Genomic DNA, 12,167 nt, shown 5'->3' on the forward strand with positions numbered 1-12,167 from the left:
ACCATGGGTGTATGCTGCTGCCACTAAGAGGCTGACACTATCCACATAAAAAAAAGATAGTTCCTCCTCTGCAGTATACACCCCACTGACTGGCAACAAGCTAATCAGTTATTGAGAAAGCAGTAGGAGAACAACAAGATAGAAATAACAAACAGACAACTCAACTGTAACAATAGCACACAGAAGAACAGGAGTTGTAAAAAACATAGGAGGGAGCTGTGTCCCCAATGAAGGCTCCGAGAAACAGATTTTACGGTAAGCAACCAAAATCCTGTTTTCTCTATCGCTTCATTGGGGGACACAGGAACCATGGGACATCCCAAAGCAGTTCCTGGGGAGGGAAAACAGAAAACTCCATTCAGGTTTGAGAACTCACTACTACCGCCTGCAAGATCCTTCTGCCTAGGCTGGCACCCACCGAAGTGTAGGTATGGACCCTGTAAAAATTTGGCAAACGTGTGGATGGAAGACCAGGTTGCTGCTTTGCAAAGTTGTAGGGCAGATGCCCCATGGTGTACCGCCCAGGAGGCGCCCACTGCCCAGGTAGAGTGAGCCTTAATCCCAGGGGGAGGCACTCTGTTCTTAACCCAGTAAGCCTCCAAAATTGCAGTCCTGATCCAGTGCGCAATCGTAGCCTTGGAGGCCAGCAGGTCTCTTTGCGCACCATCTGGAATGACGAATGGGAGATCCGACTTCCTAAAGGAAGCGGTCCTAGCCATATATCCTCACTGCCCTGACCAGGTCTAGCCTCTTCAATGAGTGCTCCAGAGAGTGAGTCGGAGCCGGACAAAAGGGAGAATCATAGAATCATAGAGTTGGAAGGGACCTCTTGGCCATCTGGTCCAACCCCCTGCTCAAAGCAGGATTCACTAAATCATCCCAGACAGATGCCTGTCCAACCTCTGTTTGAAGACTTCTATTGGAGAACTCACCACCTCTCTTGGCAGCCTGTTCCGCTCATTGATCACTCTGTCAAAAAATTTTTTCTAATATCTAATCTGTGTCTCCTCCCATTCAGTTTCATCCCATTGTTTCTAGTCTTTCCTTGTGCAAATGAGAATAAAGATGATCCTTCTGCAATGTGACAGCCCTTCAGATATTTGTAGACAGTTATTAAATCTCCTCTCAGTCTTCTCTTTTGCAAGCTAAACATTCCCAAATCCTGCAACCTTTCCTCATAAGACATGTTTTGCAGACTAGTCACCAATCTGGTCGCTCTTTTCTGAACTTGCTCCAATTTATTGATGTCTTTTTTAAAATGTGGCGCCTAAACTGGACACAGTATTTCAGATGAGGTCTGACCAAAGAAGAGTAGAGGGCAATAATGACTTCACGTGATCTAGACTATATGCTTCTGTTAATACATCCTAGAATCGCATTTGCCTTTTTTGCTGCTGCATCACACTGTTGACTCATATTCAGGCTGTGATCTATTAGTATACCCAAGTTTTTTTCACATGTGCTGTTGCTTAGCCTTTTTCCTCCCATTCTGTATATGCTTTTTTCATTTTTATTGCCCAGATGTAGTACTTTGCATTTTTCCCTGTTAAAAACCATTCTGTTAGTTGCTGCCCACTGTTCCAGTTTATTTATATCTTTTTGAATCCTCTCTCTCTCTTCTATAGCATTAGCTATCCCTCCTAGCTTTGTGTCATCAGCAAATTTGTCATCAGCAAATTTAATCAGCTTACCCTTAATTCCTTCATCTAAATCGTTGATAAAGATGTTGAACAATACAGGGCCCAGGACAGAGCCCTGTGGTACCCCACTTGAGACATTCTTCCAACTGGATGTGCAGCCATTTACGACCACTCTTTGGGTCCGATCACTAAGCCAGTTATGAATCCACCTAACAGTTGCCTTGTCCATTCCATACTTAGTCATTTTTTCAATAAGGATTGCGTGAGATACTTTGTCAAGTGTGTAACGGGGTCTACCAAGCTGGGGTACCTTTTTCAGTACCACCCCGTGTTTTCGGAGGTCCGCTCTGCGTTGGCTGGAGTCTGAATGAATGACGCTGGCTGGAATTCCTTGGTTATATGGGCGCATATAAAAGATCACTGCTTCTCCATGTATTTCCAGTCTGCCAACACTTTACTCACAGGACACAGAATACATCACACAGATACAGAGGGTCGGCCAATAGAAAAGCGGCAGGCCAGATATACATTACAAAAGCCACAGGTGGCCGGAGCCTGCCGATGTTTACTGTGGGAATTACAAAGGTGGGGGGAGGGCGGACAAAAGGAGAATATCGTGTCCCCTCTGCCCAGGGGCGCAGCCTGTGAACTGATGCATTAGGGACATGCATCTCACATGGAACCTATTATACATACATATAACTGCACAACATATTCTGGGTGCTGAGTGGTTCTGTAACACGTAACAAAGTACTTTGCTGAAGTCAAGATATACTATATCTACAGCATTTCCCTGATCCACCCAATCAGTGATTCTGTCATAGAAGGAAATTAAGTTAGTCTGACATGACTTATTAGTTACAAACCCATGCTGACTCTGTTTAATCACTTAATTCTTATCCAGGTACTGACATACATGTTTAATAATTTGTTCAAAGATCTTTCCTGGTATAGAAGTCAGCCTCACCGGCCTATAGTTGCCTGGGTACACCTTCTTCCCCTTTTTGAAGATAGGAACAACATTTGCTCTTCTCCACTCTTCTGGGACTTCTCCTGTTCTCCACGAATTTTCAAAGATTATGGAGAGGGGTTCAATATCCTCATTCAAGTGAAAAGTGGATACCACCTTGGGAAGGAAAGAAGGCGGAGGCCGCAACACCACCTTATCCTGGTGAAGAACCAAGAAGGGGGGGCAACAGGAAAGAGCTGCCAACTCTGAGAAGCGTCTGATGGAGGTGATAGCTACGAGAAACACCACCTTCCAGGACAAAATGGAAAGGGGGACCTCTTTGAGAGGTTCAAAGGGAGCATTTCTCATGTCATCCAGAACAAGATTGAGGTCCCAGGGGTCCACGGGATTCCGGTACGGTCCTCTCACCCCCCCTATCCTGGTATGCATGGTCCTCTCACCCCCCTAAACTGGTATGCATGCTACCCCTCACCCCCCAATCCTGGTATGCATGCTACCCCTCACCCCCCAATCCTGGTATGCATGGTCCCCTCACCCCCCTATCCTGGTATGAATGGTCCTCTCACCCTCCCTATTCTGGTATGCATGGCTTTTTCACCCCCCAATCCTGATATGCATGCTACCCCTCACCCCCCAATCCTGGTATGCATGGTCCTCTCACCCCCCTATCCTGGTATGCATGGTTCTCTCACCCCCCAATCCTGGTATGCATGGTCCTCTCATCCCCCCTATTCCCTATTCTGGTATGCATGGTTTTTTCACCCCCAATCCTGGTATGCATGGTCCTCTCCCCCTCTGTCCTGGTATGCATGGTCCTCTCCCCCCTATCCTGGTATGCATGGTCCTCTCACCCCCTATCCTGGTATGCATGGTCCCTCACCCCCCATCCTGGTATACATGGTCCCCTCACCCCCCTATCCTGGTATACATGGTCCCCTCACCCCCCTATCCTGGTATGCATGGTCCTCTCCCCCCCCTATCCTGGTATGCATGGTCCTCTCACCCCCTATCCTGGTATGCATGGTCATCTCACCATCCTTTCCTGGTATGCATGGTCCCCTCACCCCCCTATTCTAGTATGCATGGTCCCCTCACCCCCCTATCCTGGTATGCATGGTCCCCTCACCCCCCCTGTCCTGGTATGCATCGTCCCCTCACCCCCTATCCTAGTATGCATGGTCCTCTCACCCTCCTTTCCTGGTATGCATGGTCCCCTCACCCCCCCTTCCTGGTATGCATGGCTTTTTCACCCCCCAATCCTGATATGCATGCTACCCCTCACCCCTATTAAACTGCACACATGCAAAAAAAAACATTTATACTTACCCTTCTTTCCTATGTTTCAGCGCTGTCCCGTTCTGTCGGAGGCCGGGGGAGGAGTGTGGCACTGGAGTACGCGTATGCCCATACCGCGCTGTCTGGCGCCATATTGCTGAAGACACACTGCAAATGTGTCTTCAGTAGAATGGCGCCGGATAGCGCTATGTGCATGCGCGATTCTCACGCGCACTCCTGCCCCGGTCTCCAGAAGAAGAGAAGCGCCACGACAACGCTCCTCCCGGTGAGGTAAGTATGTAAGGGGCGATCAGCCAATGAGCAGTGCGGCGCAGCTTGGCAGGGGATTCAAATCCCGCGCGGCAACGCTAATTGGCTCAGCCGGCAGGGGATTTGAATCCCGCACCGCTCATTGGCTGAGCGCCCCTGGTGCCGCGCGGCTTGGCGGGGGATATGAATCCCAGCCACCATATCGGAATACCCATAACTTGGCTGTTCCAATATGGCGGTCGGCATAGTTCCAATTGGCTGGTGCTGATCTCCCGACGGTAGCCACGGTAGCGCTCATCTCCTGCCGCAGGGAGGTCAGCGGCGACGCAGCCGGGAGATGAGCTGCGGCTATCGTCGAGATCAACGGCTAGTGCCGCTGATCTCACGACGGAATAGCGGTGCTGTTTTAGTCACAGCTTCCAGCCGCGGTGGATTGTGGAATAGCGACACAATCGCCGGAAGCTGTGACAGCCGATTGGCAATTATATATCATTCTGATATGAGACATCAGCTGCCTTCACTGTAAAATGATGGTAATTACATTTAAAATAATCTGTATAAAAATGTATTCAATTTCCAAAAAATTGCAGATGCCTTAATTTATTTTTCCGGATTCAAGTGCTTCATTTTTAGCGACGGTCTTGGAATTTGTGCACAGTTGGATACCCCACTCCTACACTGTTTGCCAATCCTGCCGCTATTTGCTCTGCAGACACAGTTCATGATACAGTGTCCCAAGCAATAAAGCGTTCTTTGGAGGAATAATTGATATAATTCAGATTTTAGTAGACAATCCATGCTGCAGAATACACTTACATCTGGGTGCTAAAGTCTTGTGTTGGATCCAGAGGAGCATAGTCAAATATTCGGGTCAGGTTTCCTACATAACTAGAAAAGGAAAGTAATGTTATTGTAAGTAAATAGGAAATCGAAATTCTAGAAAGGAATCTTTTTCATTAAGATAATCCAATAATAAAAGACAATAATCCATTATACACGTCTTTATAGAAGAAATCAGCAGCAGCCCTGAATCAAAGTTCCTAGCGACACTATTGAATAGCTGTCACGATATGTCTGGCCCTGCGTGACGCAACCCGACGATCAGTAGGTAACAAAAACAACCAAGACAGACAAGGGGAAACCGGGAACACAATTACAACGGTGGGCCCTGCAATAGGGAACGAGGAAAGGGACACCTCCTGCACTCTCCAGAGGCTGTGCCCTGGACTATCCTGACGTCCCTATAAGGCTTCTTTCAAACCATCGCCGACCAGGATACCTTAGCCCTCACTCACCCTGCACCTAACCCTCAGTAGGGAATTGGTAAGGGCAGACACTGGTCCCACCGCTGCACTAATAAAACATCAAGGAAAGTAACAGACAGGGAAAAAACAAAAAACACTTAGCTTCCTCTGCTGCCATGCACCGGACAGCAGTAAGGCACCCGAAAACTGCTTTCAGCAGAAACACCACTGCTCCAGATAAGCTGCAACAGCACTCCTCCAGATAGCTACTCTCTTCAGAAAGTTTGGTTAGCAAATGACCTGTATTACCAACAGCTAGCTGGTGTACCAGGTTACCTTATACAGGAAGGTGGAAGTGGTCACCAGCAGACTAACTAAACATGCAGTAACACCAGCGGCCACCGGGGACAAAAACTGATATTAACCCCCCATGACCTGAAAGGAAGAAAATTTATATCAGAGCAGCCCAAACTGACACAGATTCAAAAATGGATCGTGACAATAGCCCTCTTGGCTGCTGATGCACAGCACGGTAAGTGGGCCCACAGCAGAAAAGCGGGAAACTTGTGAAGCGCTGCCAAGGTGTAGAAATACCCTTAAAAGGGTTGTCCGGCCTTAGGGTAAAAATCTGTAACCGCTCTACATTCTCCAGTACCTGAATCGGGCGGTCTTGTGACCACAAGTACACCATTTGCATACTTCTGGTCACATTCCAACTAGAAGTGTTCGCTTCACTAAATACACTTGCATTTAGCGAGGCCTCACACATGTAGATGGCACGAGACTGCATGCATGCAAATGGCAAACTTGGGGTAAAGCACCCGATGCTCCAGGCGACAGAACCAGAGAACCCTAACAGCGTGTATGCGTGATACATGATGTGAGGATTCACAAGTCTGCAGTCACATAGTGAGACTAAAGACTGAAAGTCTATGGCAGGACAACCCCTTTAATAATCAAATAAGAATGCCTACCTGACTTCTAAATAACATTAAATGCCTAATGTTGCAATGAGAGGTTGAAGTATTATTGATAATCGCTCCCTCGCCAAGTTACTGTGAGAACATGTAATGTCTAATGGGGTCAGTTCTACTGCTTGAAAGATGTCAGACAGATTTTACCCAGGAACACAGAATGCTGAGAATGAATGAGCAGTCCTGTTAGAGTAAGATTTCTCTGATAAGAAGTAAAATGACAGTTACTCTATATTTCATAAATCAATAATACACATGAAAATAACTTTGTAATATATCTTAAGTGTAATGATGTATCATACTGGACACAATGACTGTAGCAACCAAATGCTAGCTGATCCGGTGACGCCAACTTGCCTTCTGTAGTCAGTGATTGCCTGCTGCCATCTCATATCCAACAAGACAGGGTGACAGCATTTTAAGCTTAGCAGATACATGTCCATGTAACAAGTTTTACCTAACTCAGTAATGAAAGTGGGCAGCCACAAGGAAACATGCAAAAAAGGGGTAATTTTGGGACACAATACATTGCAATAATTGTATTGTTTCTATCCAACATAGGTCCCTACATGAGATTATAAGTCCATCATAGGGTCCCTACAGGACAGCACAAGGCATCAGAGGGTCCCTACATGAGAGTACAAGCACATCATAGGGTCCCTACAGGAGAGCACAAGGCATCATACGGTCTCTACATGAGAGCACAAGGCCATCATACGGTCTCTACATGACAGAACAAGACCATCATAGGGTCCCTGCACGAGAGTAGACATCCCTACATGAGAACACATGTCCATCATAGGGTCCCTACATGAGGGCACAAGGCCATCATAGGGTCCCTACATGAGAGCACACATCTCTACATGAGAGCACATGCCATCATAGGGTCCCAAAAGGAGAGCACAAGGCAACATACGGTCTCTCTACATGAGAGCACAAGGCCATCATAGAGTCCCTACATGAGAGTACAAGGCCATCAGAGGGTCCCTATATGTGAGCACATGTCCATCATAGAGTCAGTACAGGAGAGCACAAGGCCATCATACGGTCTCTACATGAGAGTACAAGTCCATCACAGGAGCATTAGATGACAGCACAAGACCATCATAGGGTCCCTACATGAGAGTTGACATCCCTACAAGAGAGCACATGTCCATCATAGGGTCCCTACAGGAGAGCACAAGGCCATCATAGGGTCCCTACATGAGGGCACAAGGCCATCACAGGGTCCCTACATGAGAGCACAAGGCCATCATAGGGTCCCTACATGAGGGCACAAGGCCATCATAGGGTCCCTACATGAGAGCACATGTCCATCATAGGGTCCCTACATGAGAGCACAAGGCCATCAATGGGTCCCTACATGAGAGCACATGTCCATCATAGGGTCCCTACATGAGAGCACAAGGCCATCATAGGGTCCCTACATGAGAGCACAAGGCCATCATAGGGTCCCTACATGAGAGCACAAGACCATCACAGGGTCCCCACATGAGAGCATATGTCAATCATAGTGTCTCTACATGAGAGCAGATGTACATCATAGTGTCCATACATGAGAGCAACAGTCCATACATGAGACCTTGGAGTACTGAAGCCAATTAGATAAGAAAATAATAAACTATAAGCAACTATACTACCAATCAAGAAAAGGTGGAAGCAGTCTTTATGCCATCACTAGTTATAAATTCATGCAGTATATGCCAATTTTTAATATGCAGAGGAAAAACTTGACAGAGCCAATAAAAGCATTGTAACCGCAAAAGCATTATTGGAAAATTCCTTTTCCATCTGTTTACAGCAATGGAAAGATAACCTCTACATCTAATGAAGTCAGGGCCTGTGGAAACTATATCTGACATCCAGTGCCAAGCCTCTTCTCATAAAATGATGATGCTAGATCCAACGATTCCACTAGGCACTTGTGTCTGTCTCTTGGCATATGTTTACCAACATCGGCTTTCAGACACTAATTCCTTTCATTTCAGTGACCTTTCCGCTTATTACAAAATACAGTAAGCAGTAAGGGGGATGTCCTTGAAAATCCTCTTAACATTTGGAGCTGATCATAGAGAACTCCCTGCTGTTGGGGAGACACTGAACCTCTATAAAAAAAAAAATATTGGCATGAAAAAGGAAAAAAGTTCCAGCTTACAAATAATGTAATATTAAAAAAAAGGTTTTATTTATTAGAAATCCTTAAAAATTGCACACACAAAAACACGTGTGCATTTGAGGATGGGGAGGGTAGTGGGAGACATCATGAAAACCAAGTTTAAGAGCGCGACTAGTTTTGAACACTGGCAGTGGCGTGATCGTAGGCTTCCTCCATTTTTGGGTGAGCTGGTTATTTTGTTTTTTCTTTGTGTAAAAAAAAAAAAATACACACCTGTCTGTTGCCAACAGGAGGTAGAAGTAAGACTTTCTTTTTAGAAGGCCCTCCTTTACACTATATACTACAATACTCTAGTATTTATTTATTTTACTCACTTATATGGCGCCATTAATTCTACAGCGCTTTACAGACATTATCATCGCTGTCCCCATTGGGGCACACAATCTAGATCCCCTATCAGTATGATTTGGGCGGTGGAAGGAAACCCACGCAAACACGGGGAGAACATACAAACTCTGTATATAGTATAAGTAACCAAATAATCGCAGATTCAGGTCCTCTAAGGAAATGGCAAAGAAATAAAGAAAAAAATTTAAGAATATAAGTTTGATAAAAGCAAACTTTAATATTTTTTGAAGGAAACCCCATCTTTCCGCCATTGAAAAATAAAGAAATAAAAAAATGTAAAAACACACTAGGTGAGTGAAAAGTCCAATCAAAATGTAACATTATCATCATTTAAATTAAATGCTGAAAAGAGAAAAAATGAGTAAATAAATTGAAACTTGCATTTTGATTTTCCCTCCCAGTCAGCTCTGCACCACGGTAATGACAACATTATATTGACTCAGTGGTATATGATTTTTTATTTGCCTATGGTTGTGTGACATTTAGGTGGTTATATCCACCATGCACTTGCACTTTGACTCTCTCTGTCACTTATAGGAACATATCCCTGCATGACCCCTCAGCCTTTAACTTTTTGGCTTTTGCACATTATTATTATTATTATTATTATTAATCTACTGCTTTTCATACCCATATTTTATATGCCACTGCTGCTTTATTTGCATTTCTACATACATTTTGTATGTTTATTGATATCTAATTGTTTGCATACGGCTTTTACTTGGGATTTTTTGTCATTACCCTCACTTGATTTTACTATTGGTGTAGACTACTTGGAGGTCACTCTGCTTTGTTCAATGTTCCCCTAGTACATTCACATTCTTGTTTTTTACTTCTTTATTAATAAATAAAATGACTTAATTTTAGTTTGGGCTTTGTATTTCCTTTTTCTTGGTTATGTCATCAGAAAGGAAAAAAAAACTATGGCGAATAGAAGAATGGGAGGGCATAAAATTAAAGAACTAAAAAAAAAAAATTGCAAGGTCTTGAGCTATTCTAGTAAAATAAAAGCTGTGCTGTTGATTGGTTGTCATGGGCAAAAAAGACAGCTTCTTCTTAGGACAGTTTCCATAAAATTGCCCTAGTGTGAATCAGAGAATGGGTTGCCTTTAAATTCAGCAGAAAGCGACCCACATACAGTATGTAATAGAGTGTAACCAGACAGTGAGGGAACAATACTGCTTGTATTGTAGCCTGGTACAATTAATGACCTCCGATCACAATGCACTGTGTATCTGGGTGTTTGTGCTTACAGGGGGACTTCGGTGCTCCTGAATAGCGGATTAGGGAATACGGTTGCCAAGATGACTGTACTGTACAATGGTCAGAGCCTCTCCGGTGCTGGAGTCTTGAAGGTGAGACTTTGCACATTTTACAGCTATGTTGCCAAAAGTACAACCCAATCTACCAGCTGTGTCTCCCACCATATTTATGTCTTCTAGTAGAAGAGGTTAATGACAGATATACGGCGCAGGTGGAATCGCCAATATCTTCCCACTGTGACTCCAGTTCTTTAATTTGAATATTCAACAGAGGAATATTCTGATCTGTGGATTGTGCAGGTGTTTGTGGCGGAGTAAGATACATACGCTCTCTGGAACTCCGGTATGCTGAAGATGACCTGCATCACTGTGCTGAGGTAGGAGCTGTTCCCCTGGTTCCGAATGCCGGTGTAGCCAGAGCCGAACATTGGTTTCAACTTCAGTCCAGTTTCTTGGATGACTTCCCATTCACTAACCCTTGGTTTAACTTCATTATCCTTGATACCGCTCTCGGTCTAATAAAATAGGGGATGGAATAAGCTTGGTCATGTCAAAAAGACCTATACAAGGTGTTTCCATAATAATAAAAATAGCATCATATACATCCTTCTATTCCCATACACAACAATCCCCCCCCCCCAAAAAAAAAAAAAAAAAAAAAATTAAAGTGATTCAAACAAAGCCAAGTGGAAATTTACTGCTGGAAATAAACTGCAAAGTCTACAGGTCACATTGCAATCTACAGCATGCCCAAAAACCTATGCAGAGGTTGTGTAAAACCCCGTTTACTTGTTTTAAAATGTACTGCATATTTCCGACTATAGGACGCTCCTGACTAGAAGACGAACCCCAGATTCAGACAGCATAAAATAGGAAAAACATTCACTGATAATCAAAATATGTATCCTATATGGTACAGAAGAAGAGGGGTAGAATTATTAGTGTTTCTCTGCAGCTTCTGTATTATGCACATATAGCCTTACTGTTACGGGCTGGCGGAACACACCAAATAATAAAGATGGTATTTAGGTGCGTTCGCAGCCCGGGGTCCACCGTGCAGAGGTGTTAACTGCTGCTCGGTAATGGTAGAAACTATATGGCGGTATAATAACAGGACACACGGGGTTAACCTCACCCAATGTGTACAGAAGCGGACTCTTATCTCTCAGAGCCGCACAACCACCAAATAATAAATGCCGTAGCCTGTTATTGCTCACAGAGCTCGGCAGTGTGAGCGCTAGCGTATAGTCACAGAACTCAGGGCTTAGACCGCAGGACTGAAGTTCCTCTAGACCGCTTGCGCTCGGCACCACGAATGCGATGCCAGCAAGGGTTAAAGGTGAACGCAACTAATCGCCCTGGGTTGGGCCAGGTAAGCGCACAGGTTGCGCAAGGTGTTTCACCGGCGTGGCTGTCACTTGCCGCGGTTCGATAGTGCCCTGTAGTGGGCGACACCATCGGACGCTAGTGTGCAGATGGCTGGTATGCACTGTGGCCTATAGACTAGCCCAGAGGTCCCCAATGTCAGTCCTCGAGGGCTGAACCAGTGCAGGTTTTCAGGATCTCCTTAGTATTGCACATTAGGTAATGATTCCAATCCATGTGCAATAGTAAGGAAATCCTGAAAACCTGCACTGGTTCAGCCCTCGAGGACTGACATTGGGGACCTCTGGACTAGCCACTGACAGGCGCTGACTCGGACTCTAAACCCTAACCACATTAGTATTATCAGAGGGAAGGGGTTTCATAATGAGTCAGTCACCAGATACATGCATCCATCATCATACACTCCAAACTATTTCAGTCTATACTAGCACATGGGTGAGCGGCCATGTGAACCTTTTATAGCCACGGGCGTCCGGGACCTTCCTGGCTTCTCGGATGGGCCAATCCGAACACGAGCAGTATCTGAGCACGTGACCCTTGATCTCCAATGGGAGATCACTCCACGGGGATGCTCAGTGGCCCGACATGAGGACTTAGTCCCTGGAGAATCTCGCTGCTGTGC

At 45.2% G+C, this 12,167-nt stretch overlaps 1 protein-coding gene and 1 long non-coding RNA gene across 2 annotated transcripts in view; one reads left to right on the forward strand and one right to left on the reverse strand.

The window, feature by feature from the left end:
- USP13 (ubiquitin specific peptidase 13) overlaps positions 1-12,167 on the reverse strand; it is a 212,011-nt gene that overhangs the window by 79,263 nt on the left and 120,581 nt on the right. The window contains exons 8-9 of the mRNA XM_073578782.1: positions 10,487-10,674; positions 4,972-5,043 (exon numbers count right to left, since the gene is read on the reverse strand). Of these exons, the coding sequence (XP_073434883.1) occupies positions 4,972-5,043; positions 10,487-10,674 (260 nt within the window). The remainder of the gene's footprint in view (positions 1-4,971; positions 5,044-10,486; positions 10,675-12,167) is intronic.
- The window catches only part of LOC141092541 (uncharacterized), an 81,929-nt gene that overhangs the window by 64,774 nt on the left and 4,988 nt on the right, over positions 1-12,167 (forward strand). The window lies entirely within an intron of this gene.

This window comes from Dendrobates tinctorius, unplaced genomic scaffold, assembly GCF_039654945.1.
Source record: "Dendrobates tinctorius isolate UK_male_01 unplaced genomic scaffold, ASM3965494v1 ptg000060l, whole genome shotgun sequence".
Lineage (NCBI taxonomy): Eukaryota > Metazoa > Chordata > Amphibia > Anura > Dendrobatidae > Dendrobates > Dendrobates tinctorius.